The following is a 20720-nucleotide window of genomic DNA, read 5'->3' as shown; positions in this document are numbered from 1 at the left end:
CTTGATGTGCCCCCTGCTGGTCAGTAAGATATTCTCTGTCTTCAGGTCTCGGTATATGATGCCTTTAGAATGAATAAACTGCAGTCCACAAACAAGTTCAGCACCGATAAACTTTACAATCCCTAAAGTTGGCGATGGCACTTTAGTCAGATATCCATGGAGAGTCCCAACACCTACCCGTTCCATCACATAATAGATGTAATTCTGTGTATCGAAGGCTCCGTACCCGTGCACCAAGAAGATGTTCTCCTGAGCCAGCTCTAGCACTTTCCTCTTCACCAAACCATTAGACATATGTAGCAGGGCTCTCTTCTCCACCGATTTGATGGCCATGCGTTCCCCCCGTACACAGTCGGTTGCAAACATCCCCTTACCAAAGTATCCTTGTCCTAGGGAATGGTGGAAGGTGAACTTGTCCACTGTTAGCGGGAGCAGAGATTTCCTGGGCTGCTCCGCCTTTGGTGTTTTTGGAATATTCTCATAATGAAGTTCTTTTTCAATAAGGATGCTCACCTTGTCTTTCTTGATGGGGCCGGGGCCATCATCCTTCAGTGATGTAGAGTCCATATCTACCCAGTCTCTCTTTCTCTGGCCATTTCTTTTTTCTGGCCATGTTCCTGTAGGACATCTGGAGTCATCACTGGATCTCTTACTTGATTTAAGAAAATCCCCAGATTCTCCATCACGTTGTTTCTTGGCATTTTCTTTGGCCATGTTGTCCTTCCCTTCCTGTGTAAGGTATGCCATAAGGCGGTTCCATGTAGATATAGGCACGGCCACTGTGCCCGCTCTCCGCTTTGGGGCACTGTCCTCCTCATCCTCTGAAGAAGAAAATGTTATCTTCTTTCTCTTGCTCATGTTGAGTCTTCAACTAAACACTTCAAAATCAATCCACTAGCAAGTAGCGCAAAAGAGTCTGTCCCAAAATACACTTTGTGAAAAATAGAGGTTTAGGGTCCCTGGTCTACATTCTATAGCTACAGCGCAATATTGTGAGGTCACAGTCACATGGACGGTGATGTAAAGTATTTTCCAATCTGTGAAAAGTGCCATACGCATGCGCGAGTCTACGCTATTAGCATAGACCTGGCGTAGGCTACGTTAGTAGCGTAAACCTGCGCATGCGCAGTAGTAAATTTAGCTTATTGGAAAATACTTTAGATCATAGACTTACGTTAATAGCTTATCTCTTAGCTAATTTCGTAACTTACGCTAAAAACCCTGCGCATGCGCGCTAGGTTTTTCCACGGCTACGCTAAGAGATAAGCTATTAACGTAAGCCTATGATCTAAAGTATTTTCCAATAAGCTAAATTTACTACTCCGCATGCGCAGGTTTACGCTACTAACGTAGCCTACGCTAATAGCGTAGACTCGCGCATGCGTATGGCACTTTTCACAGATTGGAAAATACTTTACATCACCGGCAGCGCTGTTGGCAGTTATCGTGATGTCATGTGGCCATGGTATAGTGCACAAGAGGCAGTAGTGGTTTATCCTGAACACACTGGTAGTACACACTGGTATATACAGTTGTATTGTGGCAGCTTTTGGGGTATGTTCATACACTGCAGATTTGTTGCGGATTTGCTTTTTTTCCAATGTAATTTCAAAATCTGTAACATATCCGCAGCATATCCGCAACAAATCTGTAACAATTCAGCAACAAAACCATAACAACAGATCTGCAGCAAATCCTCAAAAAAATTTGCAACATTCCCAGCAAATCTTCAACAAATCTGTAACAAATTTTCAACAAATCTGCAACGCATCCACAGCAAATCTGCAGCCTATCTGTAACAAATCTGCAACAAATCCGCAGCATATCTTCAACAAATCTATAACAAATCTGCAACATATTTGCAGCAAATCTGCAACAAATCCGCAACAAGTCAACATCATGTGAACACAGCCTTAGACCGTATCCTACAGGACCCCCAAAATGTGCTGTCCAGTGTTCCCCAACCAGGCTGCCCTCTGCTGAAGTGATGAGCGGCAATGGCCATATTCAAATTCGCGATATTTCGGGAAAATTCGTCCTATATTCGTGAATTTCGCGTATTCGTCATATTCGTTGTGTATTTGCGTATTCGTTGCATATTCACGTAATCGAATATGAAACTGCATAAGAACGCTGCTGGGAGGAATCTTATTTTGTGAAGGGGTGGGAATACTCTGACAAGTGAATTTGCATCATTCTCATTGGCCCACAAGCTAAAAGAAGGAATATGCGAATATGCGAAATATTCGCGCTCCACAGTCTCACACAGTAAGTAGTATTGGAGCATTCTTTAGACCACAAGCTGGAAGTTTTTAAATAAAAACGAATATTGGTAATTTCAAATATATAGCAAATATATTCACAATATTCGCCAATTCACGAATTTGCCATATTCGCGATAAAAATTCGAAATGCGAATATTCGCGCCCAACACTATTCAGCTGTTGCACAACTACAACTCCCTGCATGCCCGGACAGCCAAAGGCTGTCCGGGCATGCTGGGATTTGTAGTTGTGCAACAGCTGTAGGTTCCCTAGTTGGTAAATAGTGTACTAGTCAGTGAGACTTTCTATCCTCTCCCTATCACTACAGCCTCTCCACCATTGGTTGCGCCCAAAACATGCGGTTCCTTAATTTTTCCCTGGGGCCCACATAACTGGTTATGTCACCGTACAGTGCCCATTATAGAGTTAATAAGGGAAAGTCCTCACGTATCAGCAGTTATTTATACCCATTAGTGCGACATTGTCCCAGTACCTCATGTGTCAGGGCATCACTGTCCTCGTGGGTCAATGCCCTATTGTTCTTGGCGTAAATAGTGAAAGTCACTATTGTCCTCCGGACCCTAATAACAGGCCATGATGTCAATAAGAGGCATTTTAACAAAGCAGCAGACATCTTGAAAATTGGGAGGCATAAACATATCCTATAGTAAGACTCTCTCTGTTGCCCATAGCAACCAGAGCTCAGCTTCCATTTCTCATATTGCTGTGGTAAAATGAAAGCTGAGCTGTGATTGGTTGCTTTACTATAAACAGTGCCATAAATCTCGCCCCCCCCCAGAACTTTTTCGTATCTGATGAATAAGCCCCAATGACATTACAGTTTTGCGCTTTCCACTGTGCTCCACATATGTCCCATGTATAACATAAAGTCCACAACAACCATTATGTCTATGGATTGAGTGAATGCTATTAGGCCGGGCTTGACAAATCCCAGGCCCCTGGTCACCATGGCAACTAGGAGTCTCATGGTGGTGCCCAGATTTTTGTCAGCCCTTTCCAATAAGGATTGTCCATCTTAAAAAAAACAAAAAACTGTTTCACTTACCTTGGCCCCGATTCCCGCGCTGATCCCTCGTTCTACATGCGGTGGGCACTCTGGTGTTACAAGATCAGTCACGTTCCGAACAAAGGGAGTACGGAGAGTGACCACCGAGGCTGCTGATTGGCTACTGTGGTCATGTGACATCTGCTCATGTAACGCCGAAGCACCTATCGAAGACTTCCGCTGATGAACACCGGAGGCAGAATGGGGATCAGGACGGAAACGGAGGCGGACACTAATTACTGTGACACACAGGTAGAAGATGAGGGGACACTAATTACTGTGACACACAGGAAGAAGATGAGGGGACACTAATTATTGTGACACACAGTAAGAAGATGAGAGGACACTAATTATTGTGACACACAGGAAGAAGATGAGGGGACACTAATTATTGTGACACACAGTAAGAAGATGAGGGGACACTAATTATTGTGACACACAGTAAGAAGATGAGAGGACACTAATTATTGTGACACACAGGAAGAAGATGAGGGGACACTAATTACTGTGACACACAGGAAGAAGATGAGGGGACACTAATTACTGTGACACACAGGAAGAAGATGAGGGGACACTAATTACTGTGACACACAGGGAGAAGATGATGGGACACTAATTATTGTGACACACAGGAAGAAGATGAGGGGACACTAATTATTGTGACACACAGGGAAAAGATGAGGGGACACTAATTATTGTGACACACAGGGAGAAGATGATGGGACACTAATTACTGTGACACACAGGGAGATGATGAGGGGACACTAATTACTGTGACACACAAGAAGAAGGTGAGGGGACACTAATTACTGTGACACACATGAAGAAGATGAGGGGACACTAATTATTGTGACATGCAGGAGGAAGATGATGGGACACTAATTATTGTGACACACAGGGAGAAGATGATGGGACACTAATTACTGTGACACACAGGGAGATGATGAGGGGACACTAATTATTGTGACACACAAGAAGAAGGTGAGGGGACACTAATTACTGTGACACACATGAAGAAGATGAGGGGACACTAATTATTGTGACACGCAGGAGGAAGATGAGGGGACACTAATTACTGTGATACACAGGGAGAAGATGAGGGGACACTAATTACTGTGACACGCAGGGAGAAGATGAGGGGACACTAAGTACTGTGACACAGGGAGAAGATGAGGGGACACTAATTACTGTGACATACAGGATGAAGTGAGGGGACACTAATTATTGAGAAGATGAGGGGACACTAATTACTGTTACACACAGGGAGAAGATGAGGGGACACTAATTACTGTGACACACAGGAAGAAGATGAGGGGACACTAATTACTGTGACACACAAGAAGATGAGGGGACACTAATTATTGTGACACACAGGAAGAAGCTGAGGGGACACTAATTACTGTGACACACAGGAAGAAGATGAGGGGACACTAATGACTGCTACACACAGGAAGAAGATAAGGGGACACTAATTACTGTGACACACAGGGAGAAGATAAGGGGACACTAATTACTGTGACACACAGGGAGAAGATAAGGGGACACTAATTACTGTGACACACAGGGAGAAGATAAGGGGACACTAATTACTGTGACACACAGGGAGAAGATAAGGGGACACTAATTACTGCTACACACAGGAAGAAGATAAGGGGACACTAATTACTGTGACACACAGGGAGAAGATAAGGGGACACTAATTACTGTGACACAGGGAGAAGATGAGGGGACAGTAATGACTGACACACAAGGGGGAGATGACGGGACAGTAATGATTGTGACAAGGAAAGATGAGGGGACACTAATGACTGATCATATGATGTCACATAATCCCACGTTGCGTGATGTCACGTTACTTCATTTGTTTCTGGGATATAATGTGAGCAAAAAGCAGCAGGGGTGACCTCTTGGTTTTGTTTTATGGTCCCTTTTGGCAATAAATTGTGTGAATATTTTGGGGGCAGTATATTTTATTCTGTAGACCAATAAAGGTTTTTATAGACATTGAACAATTCCAGTTTTCTTTGCCACTTGATTCTCTATGTCTGATCAAACCTGGTAACAGGAACATATGTTACATCGATTTTCCAACATAAGAAATAGCAATTTATACATTGCAAAAGTCATAATACATGCAAAATAGTATACAAGTATTATAAAATACCAGAGCCCTATGGCGTTACCTCTCCAGCTGGGTTTGCAGGTGGGCTTCACTTGGATCTCCACCTCAGCATCCTCCACGGCTCGCTTCTTCCCGCAGTCATATGCCGTCACCGTAAACCTGATCACGCGCTCACCGCTGGCCTGCAGAGGCTGCGTATTCTTTATATAACCTGTCAACAAACATGGCCGACTAAGCAATCCAGGTATTTCCTTCAATACAACTGATAGCATTCGTTCAAAAATTCGGCCTCTGCAAAAGCTGGGTGCCAGCTAACATGGCTGGACACTAAAGGAGGTCACATGGCTTTCTCAGATTCCTGCAAGTCAAATCCATAGTATGCAGCTAGATATCCAGTTCATTGATTTGATGTCACCCAGCTTCCCCAGAACCCTGAAATCCTCAGATGTGACTAATTTCACGGAACTACTGGAGCAGGAGATGTATCTTATGTGTCATAAAGGAGCTTGGGAAAGATAAGCCTATGGCGGTCACATTGGTTTTCTCCATTTGACAGAAGAGAATAAATCAAGGACCGTTTTTTGGGGGGCAGGATTCACATGAGAGTAGAATGGAGGCATTTCTGTATCCATATCCCAACAATCAACTGACTTACAGCTGTCACTTTGGGTTATTATAGGTCGGAATAAAATCAATATAGTATATTAAAAAATATATAAGTAATGTGATATATAAATATATATATATATATATATATATAAATAAATAGTGGAGACAGGGGAAGGAGTCCAATAGTAATAGCACATATAATTTATAGGTATATAAAGACACAGACTGCTGCACACTGGAAAAAACAAATGGAAGTGCAAAAGTGACAAAGGAAGCACAACACTAACAATGATACCTAAAAATTTGTGCTAAATGATCATTAAAGGGGTACTCCGTTGGAAAACTTTTTTTTTTTTTTTTTATCAATTGGTGCCAAGAAGTTAAACAGTTAAAATGGACAGAGGTGTCAGCAGAGAGCACTGTGGCCAACACCTCTGTCCATTTTAAGAACTGTCCAGAGTAGGAGAAAATCCCCATAGCAAACATATGCTGCTCTGGACATTTCTTAAAATGTCAGCAGAGAGCACTGTGGTCATGATGTCAGCAGAGAGCTCTGTGTTCCAAAAAGAAAATAAATTTCTCTGTAGTATTCAGCAGCTAATAAGTACTGGAAGGATTAAGATTTTTTAATAGAAGTAATGAACTTTCTGGCACCAGTTGATTAAAAAAAAAAACGTTTTCCACTGGAGTACCCCTTTAACTATAAAGTGCACTAGTGCCAAAACATATATCTAAATAAACCAAAGTGGAAAAGTGACAGTGCGAAAACTTGAATAGCAACAGATACATACAAAGTACAGGACTCGCCCCAGCTCTACTTTATATACCTATAAATTAATATATACATTTGCTATCTTTGCTATTACTATTGGACTCCTTCCCCTGTCTCCCCTATTTATATATATATATATATATATTTTATGAAAGAAAGGGATTGTCCAGCGCTGGGCTTGCGGATAAAAGCTTGTTCTTTATTTAGAAAATTCACAGAAATCACTTGACAGAGGACAACGTCATATATTTTTTATATCACATTACATATATATCTTTTTTTATATACTATATTGATTTTATTCTGTCCATGTGTGTATTGTATTTTATTTTACTTTGTTGCAAAAATAATATATGTCTATATTAATTCAATAAAATATTTGTAACTATTTATGCATTCTTTCTTATATCTTCTTTGGGGTTAATTGTGTGCGCACCTACTGCGCTTATAGGTGGATATATTGCTTTTTTCTTAACCCCTTATACATTATTTTATGTGCTTGAGCCGACTTTGGGAAGGGTAGTATTGGTTCATTATTATAGGTTGGGCCAGGACATGTGGCTGTAATATGGCGCAAACATTTTTTTATTATTGGGCTCTGGTGAAGCTGTCCATAGGGCAATATTTTATGAACCGGGTAGGGAGGAAGCTTTGCTGTCATTGAGGAACCTAACAGGGAGCCCCTCCCCCCCCCCCCCCCCTAAAATGGCTGATAGCAGAGAACAACAAAACCTATTCATGACACAGGAAAAGAAGAGGGAGGTAGAATTTTCGCTTACTGATAAGATCATCTGGCCACAGACTTACCATCATTGTCGATTGTAAAGGGCACATTGGGGGTGAGGATCTGGTAGAAGCAGACCTGGCTGTACTGAGGAGAACAGTCCTGGTCCCACGCCTGCACCCGGAGGACCCGTTCGTACATACGACCCTCAGTGACTGAAGCTCTGAAGACCCGTTCACCAAACACGGGGGCAAACTCATTGACGTCATTGACTCGGACATGAACCGTGGCTCTGTTGAAGACATGGTAGAAGGAAGACAGTAAGAGATAGTTAAGACAAACTATCACTGTGGGGTTGCCAGAGGTCATAGGTCACCGCGAGAACTAAGACAACACCTGACCTCTTATAGCAGCTGTATGTAGGAAAGTTGAGTGTGCAGGTCCATGGCCCTCTCCACTGAAGTCTATGGGAGTTACCAAGAAGAGACTTCATAAGAGAGTCACACATATACACGGACAACTCTTCATCTCTTTTTGGTTGGATAGGATCCCTAGATGGACATCAGGTACAGTGGGCATGTGCATCTGACCCTATATGACCCTCACTTGTGCATCTGGCCCTATTTAGGGCTCCTACACCCAGAATTTCGAAGGAATTAAAGGGGTATTCCGGCTTTATACATCTTATCCCCTATCCAAAGGATAGGGGATAAGATGTATGATCGCAGGGGGTCCCGCCGCATTCTCGGTGCAGCTCCCAGCATTCTGTGCCGGGCGCTGCCTCCGAGGCGGGGCCATCACATTCCCTCCCATAGACATGAATGGAGGGGGCGTGGTGTGACATCACTAGGGGCGTGGCCGTGGCATCATGTCCCCGTCTCAGAGGCAGCGCCCAAGACAGAATGCCGGGGGCTGCACAGATATCGCGGGGGTCCCCAGCGGCGGGACCCCTGCGATCATACATCTTATCCCCTGTCCTTTGGATAGAGGATAAGATGTATAAAGCCGGAATACCCCTTTAAAGGAAAGCTTGAAGTGACCAAGCCTTCAGAAGATCTTCAAGTGATCTTGGCCTATCAACGACACCAGTATTCTCCCACTTGTGGCTCTGCATCTGTTGCAAAACTACAACTCCCGGCATGCCCTGACAGCTTTCAGCTTTCAGCTGTCAGAGCATGCCGAGAGTTGCAGTTTTACAACAGCTAGTGAGGCACATGTTGGGGAGATACTAGCCCAGGGCTCAAGTCCTGCAGGAACACATGGGAACTGAGTTCCTTCACTTATTCCACAGCAGGAACATTGTTCCCATTAGCAGGAGTCCTGCAGGACAAGTCCTTGAGTGGAAATCTTGGGTGAGTTCCCACACTTGACCCCTGTACTAACCTACACTTTGGTGCACACATGGAGAACACTTACTTGTGAGATTTTTTGCTGTTGCTCCCGTCTGGTCCCTCTCCACAGTCATGTGCCTGGATGGTAAAGGTGTGCTCTCTCTGGGCTTCACAGTCCACCGGACCCTTCGCTCGGATCAGACCTTCACCTGTTGTTCGGTCTAGAACCACAGCTTCAAAGGGAGTTCCAGCTCCATGAATCCGGAACCCACATATTTCGCCTGCGATAAGCAATGAAATTCATTTAGAAATACAATCCTATAGATCAGTGTCTATAACATATGGCCCTTCTGGCTGACAGCTAGTATGCCAAGAGTTGTAGTTTTGGAACAGTTGTAGAGGCACAGGTTAAAGTTCACTGCAATACAGTGGGGATCAAACGTTTGGGCACCCAAGGTAAAAAATTTTATTATTGTGCAATTGTGCATAAAGAAGCCAAGGAAAGATGGTAAAATTTCCAAAGGCATCAAATTACAGATTAGACGTTCTTATAATATGTCAACAAAAGTTAGATTTTATTTCCATCATTTACACTTTCAAAATAACAGAAAACAAAAAAATGGTGTCTGCAAAAGTTTGGGCACCCTGCAGTGATAGTATCTTGTACTGCCCCCTTTGGCAAGTATCACAGCTTGTAAACGCTTTTGGTAGCCAGCCAAGAGTCTTTCAATTCTTGTTTGAGTTATCTTTGCCCATTCTTCCTTACAAAAGTCTTCCAGTTCTTTGAGATTTCTGGGCTGTCTGTCACGCACTGCTCTTTTAAGGTCTATCCATAGATTTTCAATTATGTTGAGGTCAGGAGATTGTGAAGGCCATGACGCCTCTTGATGTAATCCCCCGTGGATTTCGAGGGGTGTTTAGGATCATTATCCATTTGTAGAAGCCATCCTCTATTTAACTTCAGCTTTTTCACAGATGGCATCAAGTTAGCATCCAAAATTTGCTGAAATTTTATTGAAACAGTTTTTCCTTCTACTCGTGAGATGTTCCCTGTGGCACTGGCTGCAATACAACCCCAAAGCATGATTGATCCACCCCCGTGCTTAACAGTTGGACAGAGGTTCTTTTCATTAAAATCTGTTCCCCTTCTTCTCCAAACGTACCTTTGCTCATTCCGGCCAAAAAGTTCAATTTTAACCTCATCGGTCCACAGAACTTGTTTTTAAAATGCATCAGGCTTGTCTATATGTTTATTTGCAAAGTGTGGTGAGGATGTAGAAGCGGTTTTCTTCTGATGACTCTTCCATGAAGACCATATTTGTACAAGTATCTCTTTATAGTTGAATAGTGTACCACAACTCCAGTGTCTGCCAGATCTTTCTGGAGGAATTGTGCAGTCAAACGTGGGTTTTGGTTTATTGTTTTTCTCACAATCCTGAGAGCTGTTCTGTCTGATATTTTTCTTGGTCTTCCAGATCTTGCTTTAACTTCCACTGTTCCTGATGACTGCCATTTCTTAAATACATTCCGAACAGAGGATATCGACATCTGAAAACATTTTGCTATCTTCTTATAGCCTTCTCCAGCTTTGTGAGCGTCAACTATTTTCAGTTTCAGATTTCTAGACAACTGCTTAGAAGAACCCATGGTGCTGATTGTTGGGGCAAGGTCAGATGAGTCTGGGCATTTAAAACCTTTGAGATGGACATCACCTGGTCTTCCCAGATGATGATTGAGAACAATCCATGACACTGACAGGTCTCAGCTTTCCAAAGGGGGCAGTGCATGCAGGGTGCCCAAACTTTTGCAGACACCATTTTTTTTCTGTTATTTTGAAAGTGTAAATGATGGAAATAAAATCTAACTTTTGTTGACATATTATAAGAATGTCTAATCTGTAATTTGATGCCTTTTGGAGATTTTTCCATCTTTCCTTGGCTTCTTTATGCACATTGATACAAATTTTTACCTGGGTGGCCCAAACTTTTGATCCCCACTCTAGATCATACATCCAGTACTGCATCAACCCCCAATAACCAGAGCAGTACCGTACCTGCATATCTCAATGGAGCATCTTTGTCCAGGGCGAAGAGAGGTGGGTTGAGTAAGACTGTGTTGTCGTTCTCCATGATGATCCCCTGGTACTGGGCTTCCATCCATGGTTTGTGTTTGTTACCTAGGAATAGATGTTATGTAATATTAGTACATGAAGCAGGTTTATAAGATACAGGATTATACATATCTTTACAGTATAGAAGTTGTCCTAGCTTAAAATCTCACCAAAGCTCAAGAAAGAGAAACAGTGATGTCCCCATGGTTCTTTAGGTTTCCTACAGCTTCTTTGGTTTCTATAATGTCCTCCATGATGCTGCTGCTTCTGAGTGTGTGCTAGGGCAGTTGAGTTTCTACAAAGCTTGTCATATCTAGTTACCAATGGGTAATCGTAAGTCATTGGAGTGGTCAATCGTGATCCAACTCCGACCTCATGTCACACAGTTCAGATTTGCAATGAATCCATCAGAATAAACTTCTTAAGCCAAAGTGTACATGAGGCCTAAATTTGGCCAATAAGAGTATTTGTCGGGCTCTGGTATTAAAAGAGAAAAACCATTTGATTTCTGGTGTGGTTATAATCGTTAAAGGAGTAGTCTCAGATCGCAGGGAGTCCAACTGCTGCCCCCCCCCCCCCCCCCCCACAATCTCCTGTACGGGGACCCCGGCTCTTCCTGGGAACACAGCGTAATGACCCCGAGCAAAGTGGGGGCTGCCCACCCCCTCCATATATCTCTATGGGAGAGCCTTTTGGGGATACGTTTTTGCATCATGAGTCGGCATGACTTCTCCTTTCAATAAGCCAAAAAATATACTACTGCTCTGCTGTGTATTGAGCCATAACTATGTTGTAATGAAGGTACTTCTGACCATTATATAACTTGTTTAAGTCTGCCCCCCCCCCCCCCCCCGCAGATGCCATCTCTAATGTTTAGTTGCCCCTAATCTATTGTAGACTAGCTGCTATGATGTCTCTATGCACACACTTAGAAGCAGCAGCAACAGCAACATGGAGGTCATTATAGAGCAGTACTGAGCAGTGTAAGCTGTGACTCCAGAACTTTAGTGAGACATGACACCTACGAGTTTTTAGTTTTTGTCTCTTTCTGTCTGTGGCTCTCTCCAGCTTCTCCCTCTCTTCTCCCCTCCCCTCTCCATAGTTTTCTATGGGCAGATGTAACTGATCCCTCAGTAAGGTGATCCGCCTGGATATAGATTTTAGCAGTTTGTGAGTAAATGATGAGTTTTGGAGGGAGGGGGGAGCAGGAAAGGAGCCTGATAAGTGGGGAAAGAGGTATTCTTCTCTGATAAGACATATTTACAAAGTTTTTACATTTGCTTGCACAATTTATTTATGCAGTTGACGTGAGCCGCCTATTAATAGGGAAAACACAGAAGTCTTGCTCCTAAGGGAACACAAATCCATATAGTTTAGCTCCAGTATAGCAGTATGCAGCAGCTTTGGGCCAGCAGGCGGCTTTCTATATATAGCTTACATATGGTTTTGCTTTAGAGAGATCAACCACCCCCATTGATATTGGCCTAGATCAATCCCTTGTTTCACAGAAGCATGGCCTACCCTTTCGGGTTTGGCATCCATCCCAGGCAACACATATTGGACAAAATACAGATGTGGTGGCGGCGGCGGCAGTGCTATTTTTCTTGGTCTCCTTTTAGCACATCTAATTTATCCTATCCCATCTATCCTATGGGCCGTCCAGTGCAGCTAACAGCACTGCATCTTAGGAGGGTCAAAGCGTTAAGTTTTCTGCCACCCTAGTACCTAGAACATTATTTTCCAACCAGGGGGACCCCAGCTGTTGCAAAACTTTTCGTGCGGACATTCTGCTGTATAACAATAGCCAAATGATCTTCTGAAAAATTTGCTGCAATGCTCACTGAAAAATTTTCCAGCCCCCTATCCCCCCCAAAAATTGGGAAGTTTTCTCCTATCAAGATGCATGTACATGGTGGGAAATGCTCTTTTTAGCGAACCTGACATCACTGAAAAAAATGATGCTTCTATATGTTACTCACTAGATTGTGCAGATGCTTTGCATGTCTTTTATTTGTCTAGCTGCTGTATTTGGCTCACAAATCCCTCTGTTCTGCTGCTCACTCATTCTGGCATCCACTGCTCAGGACGGGGCATGTTCGAGGTAAGCACTGAGCCCGCCCTCACTCACCATGCATTCACTTCCTACTTGAGTCTGTTGTGCTGTGCTGGATCTCTTTATCCAAACACCTCAGGCTGCTCTGTAACCCCCTCCTCTCTGTTTTCATGCTGCAGTCTGATAGGACAGGAGTGAGCACAGAGGAGTGCTCGTTTCGCCCTCACTTCCTGGACTTTGTTTCAGCCTGTGCTTCAGCTGGGACAAAGATGGTGCTGCAGTCGGACAGGAATATGTTCTAGATTGTATGGGGACCCCTAGTGGTCTTTTAATAGGCCATGATTTCTATAAAAAAAAATCGGCTTAACATTTTTTATGAAGTATAATAGATAGGTTAAAGGGGTACTCTGGTGGAAAACTTTTTTTTTTTTTTTTTTTAATCAACTGGAGCCAGAAAGTTAAACAGATACCATTAAAAATTCTTTATGCTTCCAGTACTTATTAGCTGCTGTATACTACAGAGGAAATTATTTTCTTTTTGGATTTCTTTTATGTCTGACTACCGTGCTCTCTGCTGACACCTCTGTCCATTTTAGGAACTGTCCAGAGCAGCATAGATTTTCTCCTGCTCTGGACAGTTCCTAAAATGGACAGAGGTGTCAGCAGAGAGCACTGGGGTCAGACAGAAAGGAAATTCAAAAAGAAAAGCATTTCCTCTGTAGCATACAGCAGCTGATAAGTATTGGAAGGATTAAGATTTTTTTTTTATAGAAGTAATTTACAAATCTGTATAACTTTCTGGCACCAGTTGATTAAAAAAAAAAAAAAGTTTTCCACCGGAGTACCCCTTTAATGTTTTTCCAAGATGTACAATATATAAAAGGTTATTGAATCTACAGTGTCCATTTAAGGTCCTGTGAACAACATGGATTTTTTTTTTTTTTTGGGTTGTAAACATTTATTTCATATTCTCAGCAAAAATCCAAGGACATAACCTTGAATTTCTGGCAGGGATGCCATGGATCTGCATGCGAATTAGGTTCACGCAATTGGGCTAATCCATGTCCTGGTTATCCACATGGAACATGGATTTGTAAATCCATTTTGGAAGACTGTGCACTGTACAAATGACATATTTGGAACCCAGTTTTGGAGGACAATTTATGGGGATTTTAGCATAGGAAACACATGGATATGTGTCCTGCCTGTGTCCTGTCCTGCCCTATTGTTCACCGCCATATGTGTTGTTTGAAAGAATATCTGGATGGGTTGGATCCATTTCTATAGAGTCTAAGGGTCAAAATCAGTGTTTCCCAACCAGTGTGCCTCCAGCTGTTGCAAAACTAAAACTCCCAGCATGCCTGGACAGCCTTCGGCTGTCCAGGCATGCTGGGAGTTGTAGTTTTGCAGCAGCTGGGGGCACACTGGTTGGAAAACACTGGTCAAGATGCTTGATCTCCAGAGGTAAATCTATTGAGGCTGCTGAGGTTGTGGTCACAACCTGACCACAACCTTTTTAAAATCAATGACTAAGGATCGCACTGATCCGAAACGCGTCGGCGTTCTTGTCCCTATGCTGCATGTTTTTATGACTCAATAAAGCCGAAGAATTTTTGCATCCTAAAGCGCTGGACATTTCAATTATTTCCTTTTTCAAATCAACTGCTGCCGGAAAGCTTAAAGGGGTACTCCGGTAGAAAACTTTTTTTTTTTTTTTTAATCAAGTGGTGCCAGAAAGTTAAAGGGGTATTCCAGGAAAAAACTTTTTTTTTAATTTCAACTGGCTCCAGAAAGTTAAAACAGATTTGTAAATGACTTCTATTAAAAAAATCTTAATCCTTTCAATAATTATCAGCTGCTGAAGTTGAGTTGTTGTTTTCTGTCTGGCAACAGTGCTCTCTGCTGACATCTCTGCTTGTCTCGGGAACTGCACAGAGTAGAAGAGGTTTGCTAAGGGGATTTGCTTCTAAACTGGACGGTTCCCGAGACACGTGTCATTAGAGAGCACTTAGACAGAAAAGAACAACTCAACTTCAGCAGCTCATAAGTACTGGAAGGCTTAAGATTTTTTAATAGAAGTCATTTACAAATCAAAACAGAAAAAAGCGGGTGGTGCAGCTCACAATTATATTGACCGAGGTGAAATAGGCTAGAAAGCCCCTATACCCTAGGTGTGAGAGCGAAATAAAATATTTGATACAAAAATTGCCTACACCTCAAGGGCAGCGTTCACATTAATAAATTGGTTGACTGAGACCGTGCTTCAATTATGAACCAAATTTTATTAAAAGTACAGCTTATGTTGCATAAAATATTTCCCACACAGGGCCCTTGTGGGGAAAATAACTAGAGATGAGCGAACTTACAGTAAATTCGATTCGTCACGAACTTCTCGGCTCGGCAGTTGCTGACTTTTCCTGCATAAATTAGTTCAGCTTTCCGGTGCTCCGGTGGGCTGGAAAAGGTGGTTACAGTCCTACGAGACTGTTTCCTAGGAATGTATCCACCTTTTCCAGCCCACGGGAGCACCTTAAGGCTGAACTAATTTACGCAGGATAAGTCATCAACTGCCCAGCCGAGAAGTTTGTGACGGATCGAATTTACTGTAAGTTCGCTCATCTCTAAAAATAACAGTTGTAATAAGAATAAGTGTGGAGAGCATGAAACAAAAATTAATAGACAATAAAATTGTGTTGTGACCGATAGTCCGAAAAACCAGATGGAATAGTCCAGCAAATAAGAAGATGGAATAGTCCAGCAAATAAGAAGATGGAATAGTCCAGCAAATAAGAAGATGGAATAGTCCAGCAAATAAGAAGATGGAATAGTCCAGCAAATAAGAAGATGGAATAGTCCAGCAAATAAGAATACTATTTCCAGATGGTGGATTAACGTAACATGAAATTGATATTACCGGATAATTGGAGGTCCCGCTCTGGTGGGCTGCTTTGTGAGCGCTTGCATGCACCGGCACGTCTGGTTCTGATGGCAGTCGAACCCGGTGTATGACGTACTTGTCTGCGGTAAATCGGAGGTATCCGAAGTGGATGGTTCCTGCTGGGTTATCTCGTGGTGATAGCGTGTGACGTCAGCAGTGGACAGAAACAGATCACAGGATCAGCAGTTCTCCCATAGCAGGCGGACCTCAATAGTGGGGAGAGATACCGGTGACAGACGTTTTTTTGATTAAAAACAATCTTTAACAAGCTGCCACCGGTATCTCTCCCCACTATTGAGGTCCGCCTGCTATGGGAGAACTGCTGATCCTGTGATCTGTTTCCGTCCACTGCTGACGTCACACGCTATCACCACGACATAACCCAGCAGGAACCATCCACTTCGGATACCTCCGATTTACTGCAGACAAGTACGTCATACACCGGGTTCGAGTGCCATCAGAACCAGACGTGCCGGTGCATGCAAGCGCTCACAAAGCAGCCCACCAGAGCGGGACCTCCAATTATCCGGTAATATCAATTTCATGTTACCTTAAAGGGGTAGTCCAGTGGTGAAAAACTTATCAGAGGGGATAAGTATGAGATTGCGGGGGGGGGGGGGGGGGGGGTCCAACCGCTGGGGCCCCCTGCGATCTCCTGTACAGAGCCCGGCTCTCCGGCCAGATAGCGGGTGTTGACCTCCGCATGAAGCGGCGGCTGACAATACATCTCTATGGCAAAACCGGAGATTGCCGAAGGCAGCGCTTCGGCTCTGCCATAGAGTTGTATTGAGGGGGCGTGTCGGGCGCCGCTTCGTGCGGAGGTCGACACGCCCCCTTCCCGCGGGCTGTCGGGGCTCCGTACAGGAGATCGCAGGGGCCCCAGCGGTCGGACCCCCCACGATCTGCAACTTATCCCCTATCCTTAGGATAGGGGATAAGTTGTTCACCACTGGACTACTCCTTTAATCCACCATCTGGAAATAGTATTCTTATTTGCTGGACTATTCCATCTTCTTATTTGCTGGACTATTCCATCTTCTTATTTGCTGGACTATTCCATCTTCTTATTTGCTGGACTATTCCATCTTCTTATTTGCTGGACTATTCCATCTTCTTATTTGCTGGACTATTCCATCTTCTTATTTGCTGGACTATTCCATCTTCTTATTTGCTGGACTATTCCATCTTCTTATTTGCTGGACTATTCCATCTGGTTTTCCGGACTATCGGTCACAACACAATTTTACTGTCTATTAATTTTTGTTTTATGCTCTCCACACTTATTCTTATTACAACTGTTATTTTCCCCACAAGGGCCCTGTGTGGGAAATATTTTATGCAACATAAGCTGCACTTTTAATAAAATTTGGTTCATAATTGAAGCACGGTCTCAGTCAACCAATTTATTAATGTGAATACTGCCCTTGAGGTGTAGGCAATTTTTGGATCAAATAATTTACAAATCGGTTTAACTTTCTGAAGCCAGTTAATATATATATATATATATATATATATATATATATATATATATATATATATAAAAAAAGTTTTTCCTGGATAACCCCTTTAAAAAGATGTCAGGAGAAGCCCAGAGCAGGAGAAAATCCCCATAGCAAATATATGCTGCTCTAGATAGTTCCTAAAATGGACAGAGGTGTCAGCAGAGAGCACTGTGGGTGTGACAGAAAAGAAATCCCAAAATAAAAGAATTTCCTCTGCAGTATACAGCTGCTAAGACGTACTGGAAGGATTAAGAATTTTTTTATAAAAGTAATTTACGAATCTGTTTAACTTTCTGGCACCAGTTGATTTAAAAAAAAAAAAAAAAGTTATCCACTGGAGTACCCCTTTAACGACGCAGGACGTATATTTACGTCCTGCGCCGGCTCCCGTGATATGAAGCGGGATCGCACCACGATCCAGCATCATATTGCGTCGGTCCCAGTGCTCATCAACGGCCGGGACCCGCGGCTAATACCACACATCGCCGATCGCGGCGATGTGCGGTATTAGCCCTTTAGAAGCGGCGGTCAAAGCTGACCACCGCTTCTAAACTGAAAGTGAAAGTGACCCGGCTGCTCAGCTGGCAGGACACCGGGAGGGCCCTTACCTGCCTCCTCGGTGTCCGATCGGCGAATGACTGCTCCGTGCCTGAGATCCAAGCAGGAGCAGTCAAGCGCCGATAACACTGATCACAGGCGTGTTAATACACGCCAGTGATCAGCATAGGAGATCAGTGTGTGCAGTGTTATAGGTCCATACGGGACCTATAACACTGCAAAAAAAAAGTTAAAAAAAAAGTGTTAATAAAGGTCATTTAACCCCTTCCCTAATAAAAGTTTGAATCACCCCCCTTTTCCCATAAAAAAAATAAAACAGTGTAAAAAAAATAAAAATAAACATATGTGGTATCGTCGCGTGCGTAAATGTCCGAACTATAAAAATATATTATTAATTAAACTGCACGGTCAATGGCGTACGCGCAAAAAAATTCCAAAGTCAAAAAAAGCGCATTTTTGGTCACTTTTTATACCATTAAAAAATGAATAAAAAGTGATCAATAAGTCCGATCAAAACAAAAATCATACCAATAAAAACTTCAGATCACGGCGCAAAAAATGAGTCCTCATACCGCCCCGTACGTGGAAAAATAAAAAAGTTATAGGGGTCAGAAGATGACATTTATAAACGTATAAATTTTCCTGCATGTAGTTATGATTTTTTCCAGAAGTGCGACAATATCAAACCTATATAAGTAGGGGATCATTTTAACCGTATGGACCTACAGAATAATGATAAGGTGTCATTTTTACCGAAATATGCACTGCGCAGAAACGGAAGCCCCCAAAAGTTACAAAATGGCGTTTTTTCTTCGATTTTGTCGCACAATGATTTTTTTTTCCGTTTCGCCGTGCATTTTTGGGTAAAATGACTAATGTCACTGCAAAGTAGAATTGGCGACGCAAAAAATAAGCCATAATATGGATTTTTAGGTGGAAAATTGAAAGGGTTATGATTTTTAAAAGGTAAGGAGGAAAAAACGAAAGTGCAAAAACTGAAAAACCCTGAGTCCTTAAGGGGTTAAAGGGGCACTGGAAAACACATTTTTTTAAATCAACTGGTGTCAGAAAGTTAAGCAGATTTGTAAATAACTTTTTTTCTTTTTAATCAGAAAATTTTTATTAAACGTTTTAGCAGAAAACAAAGAACACAAAACCCATCCCTCCCACACAAAAACTCCCTCCATGTCCCGTGTCCTTTCCCCAAAACAGATCCGATATAATATTACGAAGAAAAACAGTATGACATTACCAGACCTCAGTCCGTATACATGGAATATGAGTCTGGCACAAAATATAACCTCATGGAAAAACCAGAACTACGCTCCAAAGTCATGGTACATAGAAGAAAGTACAATCGGAGAAATGGTATACAGTGGTCCCTCAAGTTACAATATTAATTGGTTCCAGGACGACCATTGTATGTTGAAACCATTGTATGTTGAGACCAGAACTTTATGGAAACCTGGTAATTGGTTCTGAAACCACCAAAATGTCATCAAAAATAGGAAAAGGGGAGGATTAAAGAAAAATAAGTAGATAACTAATAGAAATAAAGCAAATCCTTACATATAAAAGTAAGAGAGAGCTGGTGGAGGCTGTAATCACTGTCTATGTGAGTGTTTCCCAACCAGGGTGCCTCCAGCTGTTGCAAAACTACAACTCCCAGCATGCCCGGACAGCCGTTGGCTGTCCGGGCATGCTGGGAGTTGTAGCTTTGCAACAGCTGGAGGCACCCTGGTTGGAAAACAATGGTTTATGTAGAGGACAGGAGCTTATAGGGTCCTATATAGTACACACAGTGTCCCAAATGGAGCCGCCCTTACTTGGTGTCCAAAAGGAGCAGCTAACCCTGGTACGGGTAAGGAGTAGTACAGAACTTGTAGTTCCTCCCTGTACTGTAGGGGGCGCTACCAGACACCAGTCAGTGCATGCACTTCAGTAATACAGGTAAAGAGTACAGAACATGTAATACCTCCCTGTACTGTAGAGGGCGCTACCAGACACCAGTCAGTGCATGCACTTCAGTAATACAGGTAAAGAGTACAGAACATGTAATACCTCCCTGTACTGTAGGGGGCGCTACCAGACACCAGTCAGTGCATACACTTCAGTAATACAGGGGTTTTACCACTAAAATGCCCATTCTGATTGGTCGGTTCTTCCAGCCATTGACACGTTTCACAGATCTGGACTGTCTGTAGCATTAGATGGTGAGTCTGGTTTCAAGTTACAATGGTCCAGAAAAGACAATTGTATGTTGAAGCTATTGTATGTTGAGGCCATGGTAAGTTGAGGGATCAGTGTATACCTATGGATAGTACAGGCAGATAACAATTGCATAGACATCCCATATAGAAGGGATTAGCTTGCAAACCACAGAACACAGTGAGACAGACAGAAAATAAGAAGGAACGAAAAGAAGACAATCAAGGCAACAGACCGTATTAGGGTGGGTTCACACTACGTTTTCTCCCATACGGGAGCGCATACGGCAGGGGGGGAGCTAAAACCTCGCGCTCCCGTATGCCTTCGTATGCGCTCCCGTATGTCATTCATTTCAATGAGCCGGCCGGAGTGAAACGTTCGGTCCGGTCGGCTCATTTTTGCGCCGTATGCACTTTTACAACCGGACCTCAAACCGTGGTTGACCACAGTTTTAGGTCCGGTT

General features: G+C 42.9%; 1 protein-coding gene across 3 annotated transcripts in view; it reads right to left on the bottom strand.

Annotated features, from left to right (window-relative positions):
• The window catches only part of CLSTN3 (calsyntenin 3), a 141398-nt gene that overhangs the window by 34094 nt on the left and 86584 nt on the right, over window positions 1–20720 (bottom strand). For all 3 annotated transcript variants that reach the window (XM_056529207.1, XM_056529206.1, XM_056529205.1), the window contains 4 exons: window positions 10942–11064; window positions 8974–9169; window positions 7641–7849; window positions 5514–5663 (listed from right to left, as the gene is read on the bottom strand). In XM_056529207.1, the coding sequence (XP_056385182.1) occupies window positions 5514–5663; window positions 7641–7849; window positions 8974–9169; window positions 10942–11064 (678 nt within the window). The remainder of the gene's footprint in view (window positions 1–5513; window positions 5664–7640; window positions 7850–8973; window positions 9170–10941; window positions 11065–20720) is intronic.

This window comes from Hyla sarda, chromosome 7, assembly GCF_029499605.1.
Source record: "Hyla sarda isolate aHylSar1 chromosome 7, aHylSar1.hap1, whole genome shotgun sequence".
NCBI lineage: Eukaryota > Metazoa > Chordata > Amphibia > Anura > Hylidae > Hyla > Hyla sarda.
Note: the sequence above shows the minus strand (reverse complement) of the source record. Positions and strands in the feature narration are given on the sequence as shown.